Source organism: Vipera ursinii, assembly GCF_947247035.1.
Source record: "Vipera ursinii genome assembly, chromosome: Z".
Classification (NCBI taxonomy): domain Eukaryota; kingdom Metazoa; phylum Chordata; class Lepidosauria; order Squamata; family Viperidae; genus Vipera; species Vipera ursinii.
The window spans coordinates 39,204,213-39,224,489 of record NC_139517.1 but is presented as its reverse complement, the minus strand read 5'-3'; the positions used below and the strand labels follow the sequence as shown (position 1 = coordinate 39,224,489).

The following is a 20,277-nucleotide window of genomic DNA, read 5'->3' as shown; positions in this document are numbered from 1 at the left end:
CCAGGGCATTGAAAATGTGTTATGGATGGGTATCCCAGCATGCCATTGACCCAAATCACAAGGCCAAGGCAACAAAGGAATGGCTCAAGAAGAAACACATTAAGATCCTGGAGTGGCCTAGCCAGTCTCCAGACTTTAATGCCGGAGAAAATCTGCGGAGGGAGCTGAAAGTTTGAGCTGCCAAATTGTAGCCTCAAAACCTTAATGCCCTGGAGAGGATCTGCAAAGAGGAGTGGGACAAAATCCCTTCTGAGATGTGGCCAACTGCAAGAAATGTCTGACCTCTGTGATTTGCCACCAAGTACTAAGTCATGTTTTGTGAACAGGGATAAAATACGTATTTCACTCATTAAAATGCAAATCAATTTATAATATTTTTGAAATAAACTTACCATTCAACTTATAGAGTTATCATTTCTTTGTTAGAGGGAAAATGTACTAAATCAGTAGGGGATCAAATATTTTTCCCCTCACTGTATTTTTGGTTATTTCTAGGAAAATGTATATTTATTTTCACACTTTACTTGCATATAACCAAATGATGGTTTTAAAAATAACGCTCAACAACTAACTTTAAGCAATAATAGTGTCTGATAAAATAACAAATAAAAGCGTAGTCTAATAGTGTATATGTTTTTTTTTAAAAAAACCAGTGAGGCAGATAGCTCCACACTTCAGTGGGAGTAACTCTATCCACTAACCTTACAGCCCATAAGTAAGCAGAAGTCCCTCCCTCCCTCCACGTGCTGAAAGGAGATAAAAATATTACTTCTACTAGTTTCTACCTTTAACACACACTGGCAACACAGGAAACTTAAGTAATTTGCTTAGCTCATGTGGAAAACACAATCTACTTGATCGCCTTAGCTGGCAGAGGGCTCAGCCCTTTCCCATGTGGGGCCTTACCAAGGTGCCAGTAAAGTGAGTGGGTGCCTTATACCAGGCTGTGCAGCTGTTTCCATTCTGACAAACATAGAGATGGTCCATGAGGCCATTGCAATAAAGGAAGCATTTCCCTGTTGAAGAGAGGAAGACAAAATGGCACATAGTTCGCGGATTTGCTACTTCCAAGTAATCTACTTCTAAATACTGCCTCCCATAAATTGTTTCCCAATGTTTACATTTATATCAATATTCAATGTTCCTCAAACATAGCTGCCTTGGTTTCATATGCTCCCAACACTAGCCACATAAGCAGAGACCCCAAGTACCCAGTGCAATTTTGTGATTGTAGATGCAGGAAAAAGCTTGCAAACATGCGGCCTGCAGCTGGGGTTTTCTCAAAAGCAGGAAGAAAAAGAGAGCAAAGGAGATTATGGATGCTCAGAGATTAGGGCTTCAGCAACATGCATAGCTTCCTCTCTAAACGAAGGATCTACCACTTACCTAGGATTCAAAATTAGATCAGCTATGGCTACTGCACACTCACAAGTATATCATACTCTCAAGGCTATACTATTATAATACAGCTTTTTAAAAAATCATCCTTGAATAAAAACCTTCCACCAGCACAAATATGGATGGTCATTGCTACCAGTGACAAGGAAAAAGAGACCCAACAGCAATAAAAGCTTATATCCAAGAGATAGGAAAAAGAGACCCAACAGCAATTAAAGCTTATATCCAAGAGAAAATCTATGAGGAAAAATGAGAACCTGCTTACATGTTGTGATCAGATGACAAAACATAATTTGTATTTCTACTTTGCCCAGAAGAATAAAGCCCATATCTTGATTTTCTTGTAATTCAGATGATGACTCCTAAGAAAGGTAGGCTTATATCTACAGGCTACACAAGTCTGCTTATTAAAAAATAGAAGAATTTATTTTATCTGAAGCCAGGGCAGGAAGGATTATTTCTTACGAAGCACCTTGCTTTGTTGCTTCCCAGTCCTACTTTTGTTGCCGGTTTTTCTCAGACATTAATTTAAGCTGATTAGTTATAGACTAAATCAGCGAGTGCCCAGTTTACTCCATGTCTGCATTATCCACAGGAAGCCTGAAATACCAGCATTCCTAAATTCAATTAAAATTTTCCTTTGGATTTGTGAGTCGTCATATTGATATAAAAATTATACAGTTGTCATAATTGAGATATTACTCTTTGTTAATCAAATTTATCAATGTATATTTCGTAGCTACCATGACCAAGATCTGGAGAAGTCATTTATTTTTAAGTGCTATTTGTGTTTAGTAGTGCCTGACACATTGCATGTTGTATAACCCATCTCAAAGAATGTACAGTTTCCACCACAACAGAATTAAGAGGCCCAAGAAAGCTGTTTTTATGAAAAGGAAACAGCATCCATGCAGGATGATATCATCTAAACCAGCGGTCCCCAATTTTTTTTTGGCACCAAGGACCGGTTTTGTGGGACACAATTTTTCCACACACTGGGAGAGGGATGGTTTCACTTTCACTCGCTCGCCCACCTCTTACCTTCAGCTGTGTGGTCCAGTTCCTAACAGGCCACAGACAAGTACCAGTCTGTTGCCCAGGAATTGGGGACCTCTGTTCTGGACAGTATTCCCTTGGAAAAAAATCACCAATTCTCTGAAGGTAACAACACACCAAGCAAGCCAAACCACAGCTTTTTAAAATTAAGAACCCAGATTGGATGGAAGTCTAACAAGTTAATGAGAAAAACCATGATTTACTGAAAGAAAAACGAAGAGAAATATGCATGTTTAGTTGAATGCCTGTGAACTTCATTGGTTGGGAGATGGAAAAGAGAAGAAATAATTACCCACTATCACTACATGCAGTGATGAATGCATTCTGTGCTACTTGACTGTTAGTTCCATCTATACAAGAGACTCAGCTTTTCATTAATGCATTCTATCTTACCTGATTACAAAATAAAATGTAAACATTTCTAGAGCGTTTCCCTTTCCTATATTGGCAATGAAAATGAAAGAAGAAAGTGAAAATTAAATCTCTAAAATGATCACGGAGCAAGATTTTTCTGAGCAAAATCTAACATCTGGGAAGATATTTGGCACAATCATTTCTGATCAGAGAATGCAAATTTGCAGGAAGATATTGAATGCAAAATGCATACTGATCCAACCACATGTCTCTCACGTTAAGGAATTACATCAAGGAAGAGAAGAAGCTACAAATCCTCTACTCAGAAGAATAGATAAAGGAAGACTCTACTTTGAAAGAGTATGGTGCCTTATAAATTATAAAGTCCTAGTCTATATAGGATTACAGAACCTAGATTACAGCCAGTAAAATAAGCTGATCAGCTACAAACTACAAACTACTACAGAGGAGGGAGACATTCCCTCAGGAGTAACCTATCGGAAGCTGAAGAACAACAGGGCTAAAGTGTACATTTTTAATATCTCTTGCCAACTAAAGGGATAGAATTCTTCTACCAGACATCTTTAACTGATCCCTTATATCTGAAATTAATATCAGAATCACATACAACCTGATTCAACACTGAAAAATACTTTTTCTTAAGTTAGGAATTAGACCAGGAATCAGAAAGCTTTGGGGTAAACTTTCTTACAATATGGTACCTAACTGCAAGATTTTTATTTAATGAGAATTTTCAAAGAAGCTATTCCCTTTCCTGCCTGCTATATTGCATATACTTTGTGTATTGGATGACTCTTTTCTCCCACTTTCACTCCCTACAGATCACATGTCTAACCCACGGCTGTGGGCCACATGTGGCACTGGACAGCTAGTAATGTGGCCCCACAAGATCATTAACATTATGTGAATGATATACATTAACTATACTATATAATTTTATATGTGGTCCAAGACAATTCCTTCCCCCTCAATGTGGCCAAGGCAAGCCAAAAAGTTGAACACCCGTGCTATAGATATTAACTTAGAATAGCTGATTTTGTGGAGATCTTGAGAGACAAAGCAGTCAGAAACCTTCTACTGCACAGCTAACAGCTCTAATTGACACTATGGCTGTTCCAATTATGCCATTGCTGAGATTACCAGATAAACTTGGAATCTTTTCACTAACCTTCATGACCTGATCAATCACTATACACTGCGCTTACACTCAAGTTTACTTTTCTCTCATTTCTTTTCAGTTTTGTTTCTGATAATAGCAATAGCAGTTAGACTTATATACTGCTTTGTAGAGCTTTACAGCAGGGGTCCCCAACCTATGGGCCACAGCCCACTACCAGTCTGTGGCCTATTTGCAACTGGGCCATGTGAATGCCTGTGTTCTGAACCAGCCTGCTACCGGCCCTGCAGAAAAAGCAGGGACAACCCCTTTTACAAGAAGGCAAGAGGCTGGAACTAAGCCTGCCAAATTTATGGATACAAAAGCAAACAGAACAAGACACCAACCATGAAACGAGCTATTCAAGCGGTTGCCGTCAGCAAACCAGCCCTCCCACGCATTCCCCTTTCATACAGTGCAGGGCGTGGCTTCTCTCTGCCTCCTTCCGAGGTGCCCCATTGCCTTCCTCTGTTTAGTCCTGATTGACTGCCTCCTGCGTCTGGCGTCCTTGAACAGGGCCAGCTGTGGATCATCTTCATCCACGCTGTCAGGCTCACACAGCTGGGTCTGCGTCATGACCAGGTGGGAGGGGCCTGGCTGAGGGCTCTCATCAGCAAGCTCTCCAACCCCCTCAGCAAGCTCTTCAACACCCCTCCTCCTCTGAGTCGTCCGACCCAACTGCCGAACCCACAGGCTGACCCTGAATCACAACAGCCTGGCTGGTGTGCTGGTGTGCACAGCCCCTCACGCATTGCGGGGGCTCAAGCCCCACTGGCACAAGCTTTGTAGACACTCGGGGCCCCACTTGTGCAAGTGTCACGGGTGTTCGCGGCCTCACTTACGGGTGCTCATGCGTGCGCCTGTCCTTCCCACAAAACCATCCCCTCTTTCTCCCCCCACCCCGGCTGCCAACCCAGAAAGCTTGAGGAATTCTGCTTTATAGCATTCTATAAGCAGTTTACAGAGTCAGCATATTGCCCATAACAATCTGGGACCTCATTTTACCAACCTCAGAAAGATGGAAGGCTGAGTCAACCTTGAGCCAATTAGGATTGAACTCAGGGCAGTGGGCTGTCAGCCTGCAATAATGCATTCCAACCACTGTGCCACCACAGCTCATATAATATATAGGTAGTCCTCAACTTAAAATCATAACTGAGCCCAATTTTTCCATCTGACAAGCAAGACAGCTGTTAAGTAAATTTTGTCCCATTTTACAACCTTTCTTGCCACAATTCTTTAGTGAATCACTGTGTTATTAAGCTAGCAACATGGTTCTTAAGTGAATCTGGCTTCCCCATTGACTTTGCTTTATCAGGTAACAAAAGGCAATCACATGGCACTGCCAAATATCCAAATTTTGATCACATGATCAAGGGGGTCCTGCAACAGTCGTGTGAAAAACGGTCATCACTTTTTTCACTGGTGTTGTAACTTCAAATGGTTACTAAAAGAATAATTGTAAATCGAGGACCATCTGTAATATGCCATTTGGAAGTTTACCCAGCTCAAGAGCTAAACTAAATATGGAACCCTGGTTTCCACCATTATTTTGATAACATATTATCATGATTGATCCATGTGTGTATGTTGGTATGTATAAACATCTCAGAGTTCCTTACGATAATTCCATTTAGTAGGATACTATTATCTTTGCCTCTGAAATCTTGGAGTTATAGGATCCAAGTCTACTAGAGTAGCTCGCCTAAGACCATTTTGTAATTTTCAGCAGAACCAGGGTTTATATCAAAGACTTCTTGATTTTCAACCCAGCTGATACATTGCAGCAATGCCTTCCCATTATCAAACATCAGGCCATCACCGTTAATGACTTAAGTGATTACTGGAATTGTAGTCCCAAACATTAGGGAACAAAATCAGTAAAACTGCATTGTCATTTATTTTCCATTGCAGACGAATGCAAATTTCTCAAGGAATAAAGGATATGAACATTTTCTCCTATACAAATGAGGAAGGAAGGGAAGGACTAAGAACCTATAACACTCCTTTGGGAGCGAGAACAGGAAAAGAGTCGGAGAGGTGATCATGGCACCTTAGATGGGAAAGCACCTGAAATACTCACATTTGGGCTGGTGAATGCTCCAGGGCATAGACTGTACTGACAACACTGAAAGAAACAACATGGACACACTTAATGACAATTGGGATTAGGAAGGAGCAACAGTTGCCTATAGGGGTTGTTCTTCAGGAGCTTCAGCAAGAGCAGGAGGAATGAAAAACCGCCAGGTAATTTATTATATTAGGTGTTTCTCCTTTTTGATTGCAGAAAAAAGATGCTGATGATTCCATCCAGCTAAGTTTCTTCTTTTTAAACACACGCCTAAATAATATGGCTTATGGTGATGAGTTTGAAAATGTGTGACCCATGCCTGATTTAAGAACTGAAAACCTCTATAAATCTTCCAGCAAATGAAGGACACCCCTCTGAAGAAAGATATGTAAAAGAAAATAATGTCTTAGCTACAGAAAAGTTTAAACAATTTTATCCAAGCCTGGATAAAAATATAAACTGGAGATAAAAAATTACAAATCTGCTCAGCACGATCCCCTGCAATAAAAAATACACTTCCCTCCAGTCAGCCCCATTTATGCACTAGTGGTGCCCTTCTTGAAAGTTAGTCTTCAAATCCAAAAAATGCAGTTAGTGCAGTTCTCTTGCACAATATGATTTTAGAATCTAGATGCAACCCCATATGAAAAAGCTATTATAATAAGAAAGTGCTGATCTTTTAAAGCGCAGAAAGCTTTTCCAAGCAAGAGAATAGGGAGAGAATTTTTTAAAGGACAAAGTGATAATTAAACCATTTGCTTCAGTGATAGAATCAACTTGGATTAGACAAATTTACAGAGAGAAAAGCAGCCAATTACTATATTGTAGTCATATATAATGCCAAAACACCTCCCTCAGAAGGTAATTGCTGAGAGTTTGCTACTGTACTAATAAACATGATTTTTCCAAAGGTGTCTGCTGATAACCACAGGAAAACTACACTGGACTGGACAGGCTATTCATCTGATTTTATATTAGCACTTCTGATGGGTTGAGAGATCATATAAATATACAATACAACCTAAACTCCAAATTGCTACAAAGGGCTTGCAGTGTATGTTTGTCCTGAACATGTGTGAGTCTCTGTAGGTTAGAATACTCCCACAATAACATTTTTCCCCTTCTGTAATCAAAGAGTAATTACTTACCTTTAGAGAATGGGGTTCTCTGAGCCTGCAATCGGATTTTCACTACATCCAAAGGTGTGACTGAAAACACAGTATTGAAATGGTTGATTATGTGAAACTTAAGCAATATAGCATGTCAAAGCACTGAATAAATGTATTGTTCAGGACCAAGTGGAGTTTGTATTGGAAAAGAAGTTTTAAGTGATACAGTCCTTCACAGCATCTCTGTAAAGCCTATGCATGTGATATGGCTTTTTTCCAGTCTGGTTCTCTTCGGATGTACCATAGAATTTCCAGTCAGCATAGTCAAAGACGAGGAATTCCGACATATGAAGGAAAATAATTTGGAGAAGGGTGATCTACTACAATGAAAATATTGCAAAAATTATCCTTCTTTTCTCTTGCCACCCACAAAAGTACAATGGGGAGAAGAGAAGTAAACAGGAAGAATACTCACATACTGTAATGCCACTAATTTTCCATGTCACATTAAAAAGTGTAGCAACTTATTTCCTGAGCTTTGTAAATACTATTCAGCCACACTTCTGCTGAAATAAGTTTACTTAACAGAAAAAGAAACAAGGTGACCTTTTATACTAAAGGAAGTACCTTATCATCCCACTAAACTCATACATGAGTAGAACATAGAAACAAACTTCACTGAGTCAATAATGGGAATGACAAAAAAAACCTCACTCAACCCTAGGTTGTTGGAACGCTCATTGGAGGTATGCTGAGTTGCATTTTTTAGTATTTTTTTCAGGTTTTCCCTATTTATACACATTAATGCTAAATTAGTAAACAAAGACCTTATTTAAATATTTTTGGTAATTATACACTTGAAATTAAATTGAACAGAAGAATGGCATGGTATTTCTTGTTCTGCTTTTTATGGAATACAGTTTGGTTAGTGGCCTAGTCCAGAGGTGAGGAACTGTTGTGATTCAGGGTCAGCCTGTGGGTTCGCAGTTGGGTCGGATGACTCAGATGAGGGGGAGGAGGGGGGTGTTGAAGAACTTGCTGATGATGGCTTTGAGGCTCCGCAGAGCCCTCAGCCAGGCCCCTTCCACTTGGTGGAGACCCAGCTGTGTGAGCCTGACAGCGTGGATGAAGATGACCCACAGCTGGCCCTGTTCAAGGACGCCCGACGCAGGAGGCAGTCAAGTAGGAGTAAACAGAGGAAAGCAATGGGGCTTCTCGGAAGGAGGGAGAGAGAAGCCACGCCCTGAACTCTTTATAAAGGACTTGTGTGGGGAGGGCTGGTTTGCTGAAAGCAACCGCTCAGATAGTGTTTCAAAGCTCCGGTATCTCGGTATCTCGGTTCATGTCTTGTTTGTTTTTATAATAAATTTGGCAGACGTATTCCAGCCTCTTGCCGTCTGTAAAGGGGTTGCCTTTTCTGCAAGGCCGGTAGCAGGCTGGTACAGAACAGGAACAATGTCCCCTTTATGACCTGGGGATTGGCTGGCTTGGGAATTCTGGGAGTTGAAGTCCACAAGTCATAAAAGGGCCATCATTCCCCACAACTGGCCTCGCAGAAGAACTCCACAGAAACATATCAGTCAACAGGCCAGAGAAAAAGTTTCCTTTATAGTATCAGGACACATTCATGGTATTCCAAAATGCAGTTTGCAATGAAGTTAAAAATATTAAAAACAATAAATATCTTACAATATCACCAGACTTTGCAGAATTTCAACAATTATAGATAATTGTGCAAACCTGGTTAGTTCTTGTAAGATCTGGGGATATTTGCAATAATTTTAATAACTTATTTTTTTACGGGACTCATCGCATTGGTTGGCCCAGCTTTACTTCTAAATGAATCCCACTCACTATATTTGCATACGTCTTTATTTTTTGTTTTGTTTAAAATATTGAAAACCAAACAGAGGGAAGAAAATGGGGGAACACCTCCAGGAATACTGGCTTGGGGAAATACATGTTTCACTATTTCAATGGTATATCAATCTAATTGGAAATTTTGACAGTCTGGGCATGTATTTGTAGATTCAATGGGAAATGTTTCACAGAAAAACATATTTAAGCAAGAAAAAAACTAAAAAATATACTATTTAAACTGGACTAAGTAAATATTATGGTAATTGGAAAGAAGCAATAGAGAAGAGAGATAGGTTTGCAGAACTTATTATATTAATGGTCAGCCAGCTGTTTAGACTGGATTTGACATTTTTACCCACCTACTGAATCCTTCCCAAGGACCTGGGAGAGCAGATGTTGTCTGATGGTGTTAAAAGTCTTGTTGCAAGACATCAAGTAAAGCTTCCTTTTGCAATAGACTGATATTACTATTAAATAGTTATTATTCTTAACAAGATTCTCAGTTTGGTTTACAGTAACATTTCAAAATGTATTATCCGGATGAAGGAGGATATTAAGAGAATATACTTTTGACAGAAAAATTAATGTCATAAAATTTATTTTACATCAAACTGTTAAACTGGTAGCAATGCCTTTGCTGTTTTATTTAAACATGTTTAAACAACTGATATGGGCAGTCCTTGTTTAAGTTACAATCTGTCCTTGAAATTATGACTGCTGCACACTCTCCCCTATAATCATGACTGCATTTTGGGTGCTTGGCAACCAGTTTGCATTTACTGGCAACTGTAGTGTCTCATGATCACATGACAATTTGCATCATTTTTTGCAAGTGTCCAACCGGGGGGGGGGGGGGGAGAAACACCCATTCAGGAGAATGGATTCATTTAACGACCACGTAGTTCGCTTAACAACCACGGTGACTCACTTTACGAGTGTCATGAAATCAGTTGTAAAAGTCCACATTGTGATCTAATAACTGTAATTGCTTATAACCAAAATTCCAGGCACAACAATGGTAGTTAAGTGAGATCTATAATTGTTAATTTTTTATAGAACAAACATATACCCAAGATCTCCTTACATATTTCTCACGATTATGACAGTTTTAATTTTCCTAGTGGTAAATAACGTAATTGGGCCTATTTATTAAATTCAATCAAGGACTGAAATAGAACAAATAGTGAATATGTAACCCTGAGACATACTCTGAGAGTTATTATTGATTATCCCTGCTATCTAGTAAGTTCCTAGTACTAATTATAGTAGGTACTTGATTATTTTTCCCACACTAATAGTGATTAGATATATCTATCCTTCTAAGGGACATTTAAAAGAAAGAATTAGAAATGTTCTTAATGTATTACAATAGTTGGAGCAACACAATGAAAACAAGCTGCCTTAATGTTTATTAATGCAGAAAAGGCTTTTTACAATTTAAACTTTCCTGTTTAAAATTTTGGAAGATATGAACTCTGAACAGAAATTTATTTACATGCATGGTTCATAAAAATCAGAAATAATTGTGAATGAGGAATTGACCAAGTCCTGTGAAATACAGAAAGGAAAGAAGCAAGGATACGCACCTTCTTCTCCATTGTTATTCTTTCGTGAAGTCTGTAAATTAATGGCACTCATTGATCATTTGATTCTAAATTTGGAGAGCCCTTCAAGAGGGATGGATGTATTAATGGAAAAACTATGAGAATCTGGTTGCACTGGCTGGGTTTAAAACACGGAAGAAACAAAGATACTGACAAAGAATATGAAGATGGAAGACCAACTAATTGTAAGTGGAGGTATCACATGACCACTGAAGGCTGCAATTGGTCATAGATGCAAGCCGGTTGCCAAGCACCTTTACAGTCTCCCTATTGTATGCAAGAGACATTCTCACCCATACAGTTGTTTCAAGTATCCCACTACAACCTTCCACACAATCCTAACCATTGTCTGGGATACTACACATCCTCTTCACGACCTGTTTTCTTTGTTACCTTTTGGGAGGAGGCTTTGTGGTTATCCGAAGCAGATCATCCAGATTCAGTCACAGTTTTGTTCCATATAGTATTAACCTTGTGACCTCTAAAGTTTCCTCTTTCCGTTATGTATTCAAGATGGACAATGATTAATATTTATGTTACTTATATGTAAGGGTGTATGTCTATACATATGTTGAACATAGTATATTTAAATGTGTGTTAAATATGTGTACACTTTGAGAGCAAGCAACTAAATTTCATTTTTAATGTATGCCATTGTGCCCACAGTAAAAAATGACAATAAAAGTTATCTATCTGTCTATCCATCCATCCATCCATCCATCTTTAGTAGATGATATAGTAATCGAATTCCCAAACATCACATGGGAATAGTATATATTGTTTGGTCTAAAATAGTAAGGAATCGATAGTCTCTCTATTGCTCCGTCACAACTTCCAATATGCTACACATTAACCACATTGGTTAAGAATGATGGGAATTGAAATCCAATACTATTTAACAAGCCATAAGCTTCCTAAAATCTATATAAATATTTTAATTGAAAAAGCGGTCCCTAAGCATTGGTCAACTATATTAATCAATGTTAAAGCCAAATTATATAATTCTAATCACATAGCTGACAATATACAGATCACTTCTTCACCATAGTTTAAACACTTGGCTACTTTTAGTATGTCACAACACTGAGAATCTAGGCTTTGGTGATCAGGAGGGCTAAGATATAGAAATGTGGGAAAATATCAGGAGCACTATCCAAATAATTCAATTCTCACAAAGAAATTCAGCCTGCGTATTTTTGTCACTACAGATAATCCTTAGGTTACATCCATTTTTTCCAACAACCACTCGTAGTTATGACTACGCTGAATTTAAGGGGGACTTAAGAAATGTGTGTGTCCTCAGAGTTCTAGTCAGTGCTGCATCTCTGCAGTCACATGATTTCAACCTAGGAACTCAGTGCCTGGCTCACAAATATGATGTTGCAGTGAGCCAGAGCCACATGATCACAATTTCCAATGTTTCCTGCTTTCCTTCCCACAAGCAAAGTCAATAAAGAAGACGGCAGGAAGTTGTGACCACATGAGGTCCTCACTTAACAAACTGCATGGTCCTCATTTAAAAATGGCAACCAGGACTGCTGAAACTGCCATTGCTAAGCAACACTGCACTTTACCACTGGGTTGTTTGGCAACAGAATTCTCAGTCCCAAGAGCTATTGTAATCTGAGAACTGTACACATTTTTTTACCTGCATGCACATATTTCAAATTATTTCAAATGATACTGCTGTTAACAATGTACCTACCAAAAAGGGAGGTAAAAAGGGCTCCAGTCCCAGACGCCAACATCTGCTGCAGAGGAGTGATGCCAACCAGCTTCACAGACGAATTTTCAGACATTGTGCTGCTCACCTATACAAAATACAACATCACATCGCATTTGTGTCAGAAGCACCGAGGCACTTCTGGGTGACATCATCATTGCCTGGGGGACACCCAGTTAGGGCTCCTTTCATTTTTCCATCAAGGAGCTATGGAGTTAAGGATGGGAGCTCATCCTTCCCCATAGCAGCACTCCACTCAGGCTTTGAATGCAGGCTTGCTAACATCCCACACAACATCCTTACCACACGAGCCATCATGCTCCTATAGAATACAACATTAGTGCATTATATTCTTAATGATAACGCCACTTTAAATTTGTAATCACAAAATCCTTGCGCTCACATTTTCTACCAACAAAAGCAGAATCATGTTCGGTGTGAGATGGTGCCTACAGAAGGGAAGGTGGTATGATGGACTACAGTGATGTGGCACTTTCCCAGGAAAGATGGAGTACATTTCGGGTGGGGCGGGGGGGGGGAGAGACAAGAGGCAACACAACTCAGAGCTAAATTGTAGACAGAGAATTAGGATAGCCACTCCTAGAAATCTCTCAGGGTGAGAACAGCACAGTAGCAAGATTCTGTCTATTGGATATAAGCAAATAAAGAACACATTGGCTGAAGTGTTCTATACCACAGGTCTGCAACCCGCGGCTCCGGAGCTGCATGCCATGTGCAGTCAAAAAAAAAAGTGGGACTAAAAAAGTTCAACCAATCAATTCAAATATGCAGGGTAGGTGCATATCTCGCCTTGGCTCCACTCTTCAGTCAAACCCTGTTCTGCGTATGCTTGCATGTATGCACATGCACACATATTTTTTGCGGCTCCCAGTTTTTCATTTTGTGAGGGAACCGGTTCCGAGTGGCTCTTTCACTGTTTCAGGTTGCTGACCCCTGTTCTATACTGTTCTTGGGACTCACCTGATATTTGGAGATTCACGTATCTAAGCATTGGGGTGCATTATTTAAGACACTGACATTCAGAAAATCCTTACATTAACATATAAAGCAGATGTAACCACAGTTTGAGGATTCAAGGTTGCCATTCCACTTTCTGACCTTCTGAGGGGCCTTAGGAAGCTATCTAGCAATTTTGCAGTATCATTTGAAAGGATGTAGCTAAACATTTGGGGTCCTTTTTGATGGATGCCTGAACTACCTGAAATTCTGAAAAGCAGAGCTGAAATTTAACTCCTTTGTTGTCACAATATATACAATATCAGGATGCTGGAGTTGTATGCAGTTTGTAAGATTCCCACCTCTGATGGATAATCACAACAAGGGATGAAAGAAGCAAAAACAGGAAAACAATTTATTAAATGGTCATCTACAACCTGGGAAAAAAGTTAAAGCCATTCTGAAAGCAAAAGACTGTACCACAAAGAGGAAAACCAGAACATGCAAGGAATGTGGGTCTCATAGAGAGTTATAGGCAACTACAGTAAAACAGCTATTGTATCCCACTGTTTACATTTTGTTCTAATCAGTGTCAAAGCAATCTTGTCCATATTTATTCAAAAGAAATGTAAGAAATTTATTCAGAAGCAATGTAACTTAAATCTACAGGGTCTTGCTTCAAAATTAAATGGAAGTTGTAGCCATGATCTTCAAAAATATGTTTTGCTTTACCTTGTTATGAACATGACATTTGCATTAGAGTGAAGGTATTTACTGAGGGATCCTTGGTGCTCTCTGAGCTTGGTTGTTTTTCTGTAGACCAGACATGTCAAACACAAGGCCCGGGGGCTGGATTCGGCCCGCAAAGTGGTTTCATGTGGCCCGCGAAGCCATCCTGGAAACAGTGAGGGAACGGCCCCCACTGCCTTGGCCCTGGCCCAGAGACCCTCCTTCTGCCAGAGACCCTCAGATCTGTCCCACTCCTGCCCAGGCCCCCATAGGCACCCTTGATGCGAACAATGTACAGCTGGCCATGCCCACCCAGTAGGCCATACGCACTCTAGCCACGCCCACTCAGTAGGCCATGCCCACCCTGGCCATACCCACCCGGCCCCCTGAGGGCAACCGCAATGCTGATGCGGCCCTCAATGATATTGAGTTTGACACCCCTGCTGTAGATGTTTCATTACCCAAACTAAGTATCATTATCAGCGCTAGTCAGACTAGAATGGGTAATGAAACGTCTGCAACAACCAAGCTCAGAGAGCACCAAGGAACCTTCATTTCAACCCTGAGCTACAAATATTCTCCTTTATTGAAAGTATTTACTTTATGCAAGAGTAACATAAATGAGTTCAGAAAATACTGGTGCATCCCCTGTTTTAGATTTCAGTACAGACTTGCAGCAATCATGCCCTGGAGGTATTCTTTTGAATTCATTCTCAGTTGACAGGACTATTATCTGCGCAGATACAGAAATGGGAGAGGCCTCCCTTCTGAAACATTTAGCCTCTCAGAAGACGGCATAATGATGCCAGCTTAACAACGATAAGCAGCAGTGTCTGAGCAACTTGCAGAAAGCACAGGATAAAAGTGTAATACATCACCTCACTATATTTTAAATAAAGCTGCTCCGTTTGCCTAGCTTCCAACAATAATACTATTAGGTTATTTGGAACATCTGGTATTTTTATTTTGAATAAAAATAGCTGGATTGCAGAATAAGCCATTAAATATCAGAAGTTTGCATCATGTGTTTGTGGCTAAAAATGCAAATAGGAGAGGCAGACATGCTTAACAGTAATTCCATATAATAAGCATGAAAGGCATTTCACTAACACAGCCAGTCCTCAATAGACTCTTCTATCTTTAAAGCCATTAAAACTGAAAAGCAAGTCAGCATGGGGCAGAACACTGAATTTTGAAAATAAAGAGAGCCAGTCACAAATTTCCACTGGTAATTACAAGACTGCATTTACACTTCGTTCTTGTATTAATTTCTGATGTGGCAAGGTCATCCAATCATTCCTGTTTTCCTCAACTGCCAGATCGTTCATTTGACTGATTATAATTCTTATCTCTTGCTATTCACATGATCATTCTTTAAAACAGGTTACGCAATTATTTGACACTCTACGTACTTGTTTCTCTCTCTCTTTTTGCTAGCCTTACTGCTACTGCAATTTGAACGTTACCACTATATTCTCCCATGCTATTGCAGCGTGTGGGATTACCGTATTTTTCGGACCATAAGACGCACCTGACCATAAGATGCACCCAGTTTTTAGAGCAGGAAAACAAGAAAAAAAATATTCTGAACCAAATAGTACCAGTATACTAAAACAGGGCTTTTCAACCTTTTCATCCATTCTACCACTTTTAGGACAAGGCAATCTCACCCAGCAACGTGTCAAAAACTTGACACCCCCCCTAAAAAAGGGAAAAAATGATAAAGTACAGGTAGTCCTCGACTTACAATGATTCACTTAGTGACCGTTCAAAGTTATGACACTGAAAAAAGTGACTTATGACCATTTTTCACACTTATGACCGTTGCAGCATCCCCAGGGTCATGTGATTTACATTCTGATGCTTGGCAATCGATTCATATTTATGATGGTCACATTGTTCCAGGGTCATGTGATCTCCTTTTGCAATCTTCTGACAAACAAAGTTAGTGGGGAAACCAGATTCACTTAACAATCATGTTACTAATTTAATTTCTCTCTCTCCTTCTCTTTCTCTCCCTCTCTCCCCCTCCCTCTTTCTTTCTCCTCTCCTTCTTTCTTTCCCTTTCCTTCTTTCCCTATTTTTCTCTTTCCCTCTATTTCTCCCTCTCTCTCTCCGTTTCCCTCCCTTTCTTTCTCCTTCTCCCTATTTTTCTTTCCCTCTATTTCCCTCCCTTTCTTTCTCCTTGTCTCTCTCTCCCTTTCTTTCTCTCCCCCTTTCCATCTCCCTCTTTCTCTTTCTCCCTCTTTCCCTCCCTTTCTTTCTGCTTCTCTCCCTCTTTCTCTCCCTCTCTATTTTTCTTTCCCTCTTTCTCCTTTTCTGTTTCCCTTCCTTTCTTTCTCCTTCTCTCCCTCTTTCTCTTTCTCCCTCCCTCCCTCCCTCTCCCATTGTCCCTTCCTTCTTTCCTTCCTTCCTTCTTTCTTCCTTCCCTCCCTCTTTGTCCTTCCCTCTCTGCGTTAGAGCAGTACCTACGGAGGCAGCCCTGCGGCCCGGCTTTCTCTTGCAGAAGGCAGGCTGAAACGGAGCAAGGAATGCGAATCGGCCGATCTCGCGCTCCTGCATTCTCCTCCGCTCGGTTTCAGCTTTTCTTGCTACAAGAGAAAGCAGGCTGAAACGGAGCGAGGGAATCTCCCTTGCTTTGTTTCAGCCTGCTTTCTCTTGTAGCAAGAGAAGCTGAAACCGAGCAGAGGAGAATGCAGGAGCACGAGATCGGCCGATTCGCATTCCTTGCTCCGTTTCAGCCTGCCTTCTGCAAGAGAAAGCCGGGCCGCAGGGAGATTGCAGGAGCCAATTGCAATCTCCCTTGCTTTCACTTGCGGAGGTTGGGGCTGGCCATACGGATCACCTTCGGACCATAAGACGCACCCTTGTTTTCCCCCCCACTTTGGGGGAAAAAAAGTGCGTCTTATGGTCTGAAAAATACGGTAACTCTGCTTCAGTCTAACTTACTGCCTTAGCATGGATCCTTTTTTTCCTCCCCTAACCCGCGTGGCACACAATTACTGTATTTATGTAGTGTTACGCAAAAGAACCATGCAACACCACCGCATTAAACCAGTTCTCCATGCATAAACAAGCAGCAATTCCATGTTCAGTGCAGGTAGTCCTCAATTTATGACTGGTTGCTTAATGACGATTCAAAATTATGATGGATTCAAAGTTACTTATAACCAGTCCTCAAACTTATGATTGGTCATCATGTGATCACATTTCAAAAGCTTGGTAAACAGCTTCCATCTTGATTCTCCTCAGATGTTAAGCCTCATTAGTCCCTATCACTTTCAGTTAGCTGTATGTTTGTGCTGAACCTTTAACAGAATTCCACAGAGATTAAAGTGGCACCAAGTGGCACAATCCCCACACTACTTGTCACCCATTTCTACTGCCCATATCTAGGAAGAGGAACAAGGCTTTGAGATGTTTTCAGTGAAGTCTATCAACAAAATCATATGTCAAAACCCAGTCCATAATAATCCTATGAGAAATTATAAAGTTTGTTGCTATAATCCAATAATAATCTATAACAGGCCTTCACATCATGTGGCCGACCAAGCAGCCCTGTGTGTCCCGTCAGCTGCTTTGAATCCATTAACAAATCCACTGCCCCAAACAGTTTGGCGGGTTGAATCCCGAGTGCCGCGTAACAGAGTGAGCGCCTGTAACTCATCCCAGCTTCTGCCAACCTAGCAGTTCGAAAGCATGTAAAAATGCAAGTAGAAAAATAGGGACCACTATAGTGGGAAGGTAACACCGTTCCGTGCGCCTTTGGCGTCTAGTCATGCCAGCCACATGACCATGGAAACGTCCTCGGACAAGCGCTGGCTCTTCGGCTTTGAAACGGAGATGAGCACCGGCCCCTAGAGTTGGAAACAACTAGCACGCATGTGCGGGGGAACCTTTTCTTATTCACAGCCATCTCCATTCTCAAGGACTGCCAAGCTCTGCTGCTGCTGCACCAGGCCACTAGCTGATCAGCACACCAGCTACTCCTCTGTGGCCTGTGATTGTTTCTAAGATATCAATGGGCTTCCCCCATTGCATGCTTGGTCCATAATATAGATTTCCAAGTATTATTTTAACCATTCAGTTGGGTCTGGCCTTTGGTAATTTTTTAGGCAAATGCTCCCTTCCTGTTACCTTTTCAAGCACAACTTCTTTTAATTTAATTTAATTTTAATTTATTAATATTTCTATACCGCCCTTCTCCCGAGGGACTCAGGGCGGTGTACAGGGCAAGAATAAAACATGAAGTTACAAAAATTAAAAAGTTATTAAATACATGCCCATAAAAAAGCAATAAATACATTAATAAAACCCCCGATAAAATAGTAATAAAAACCCCAGCAATCCCACCCTCAGGCCAGGCCGGCTTGTTCGAACAGGTATGTTTTCAGATCGCGGCGAAAGGAGCGAAGATCCGGCGCCGTCCGGAGCTCAACCGGTAACTGGTTCCATAGCTCCGGGGCGCCCACAGAGAAAGCTCTCCCCCTGGGGGCCACCAATCTACATTCTCTGACCGGTGGCACCCTGAGGAGTCCCTCTCTGTGGGAACGGACAGGGCGAAGGGAAGTTGACGCCGGCAGCAGGTGTTCCCTAAGGTACTCCGGCCTTTAAATTGTTGGATGTCCAACTTTGGATTTTCAAGTATAATATACTAATTGCTTATGCTTCAGTAGACAAAGTTTTCATGATACCTTTCTCAGTTTAGCATGCTACAGAACCCAAACCCCATAGCTATGATAAACATGGTTTAACATAAACCAAGTTTGTGCATAGAAATAGATTCGTTGAGAAGTACAGGTTGGGCTGACTGTCATATAACAGACAGCTTTAACTTTCATCATTTAATCTCTCTTCTGCAGCAACCTGCTAACAAAAAAAACAAATGTCCTGTTTTTTTATTGACTACAAAGGCAAATTGGTTAACTAGTTTTCAACATAGAGGAATGACAATGACAACTTGCATAAAAGACTGCGTATCAGGCAAAAATGTATGTTTATAATCTCCATATTAAAATGCTTATTGATATATATCACTGAATGGGTGTGGCTGTCATAAACTAAACTATGGATTGTTAATTATGATTAACTGAACAAACCACTACTGATTGGATTCATATAACATGCTAAGTCATATACCATGGTTTATAGCCATAATGGCTGGATTAACTCAATGTGATAAAATCATAAATTATGGCTAAGCAAGATGTGTAAAACCTATTGCTGACAGAAACTGCTTAGAACTAGACCCTAATATATGGTTTTCTTTTTCTATATAGTAAGGTAAATTTAAATTTTTGGATAGAAGCTCCAACTCAATTGGTAAAAAAATGTTTGTACCCAACATTGATCAACTATGTCAAAGACAATGTAGAATTGTATTACACTGTTACTCCCTGAGTAAGAGTGGTTATGTCACCTGTGCTCTCTCCCCTCCAAGAAAAACTTGAAAGAGTAGCTATGAGAGGAATGAAAGAGGCCTTCTGATCAAAATCCCCAATATGGTGATCAAACTCCATTTCTCTAGCTTTTCTAGGAAAAACTATGATAATTAAAGCCAAAGTCAAAAACTAATTCAGCATGACCTAGTGCTTTAATAGCTAAACTTGTTTTCACCTGGAATTCCAGATTGTATAAACAAGTAGAGAAAGGGGGAAAGGTAATAGTTCATATTTGCTTTACTTAAAATAAAGCCTCTTCGTATCACAACAGATTCCAAATTTCAGTCAGATTCCTTGAGGCTGGGCCAGCAATAAGATTTCATGGACCTATCCTAAAGAATAAACAGTTAGGCTTGGAAGTTTGCAAACACATACCAACTGAGTTATTTAAAAATGCAACTAGAGTTTGTTCTTCATATATATTTCCAAATACTCTCACTCCAGTCCCTTCTAATATGCAAATACTCTTTTTCACGCAAGTTTCTTCAGGAAAAGTTTTTGTACTACTTCAGAGTCACCTCAATAATTCTTAATAATTGCAGTGAAAACAAGCAATCTGGAAAGAAAAACTTTAGAAATCATTTGTAATAAAAAGGATATGAATATATTATCCAAAAGAATTAAACATTTACTGTGTGGTCATAGTTCAATGTCTAATTGTGCACAGAATGATCTTTCCCTCCCTTTATCTTACTGGCATCCTAGCTTCTATTCCAACTAAGGCATATTTCTGTGGTCTTGACCTCCAAATATCTTGTGATACCATCACATATATATCACTGTCAGCTTTAAAGTCAT

General features: G+C 40.2%; 1 protein-coding gene across 7 annotated transcripts in view; it reads right to left on the bottom strand.

The window, feature by feature from the left end:
• SLC25A39 (solute carrier family 25 member 39) overlaps nucleotides 1-20,277 on the bottom strand; it is a 38,518-nt gene that overhangs the window by 16,379 nt on the left and 1,862 nt on the right. For 4 of the 7 annotated variants that reach the window (XM_083378251.1, XM_083378253.1, XM_083378252.1 and 1 more), the window contains exons 2-5: nucleotides 12,335-12,440; nucleotides 7,205-7,264; nucleotides 6,069-6,113; nucleotides 907-1,016 (exon numbers count right to left, since the gene is read on the bottom strand). In XM_083378251.1, coding sequence (XP_083234377.1) covers nucleotides 907-1,016; nucleotides 6,069-6,113; nucleotides 7,205-7,264; nucleotides 12,335-12,428 — 309 coding nt within the window. In that variant the 5' untranslated portion in view covers nucleotides 12,429-12,440. The remainder of the gene's footprint in view (nucleotides 1-906; nucleotides 1,017-6,068; nucleotides 6,114-7,204; nucleotides 7,265-12,334; nucleotides 12,441-20,277) is intronic. The other 3 variants (XM_083378255.1, XM_083378256.1, XM_083378254.1) reach the window with 1 other exon arrangement.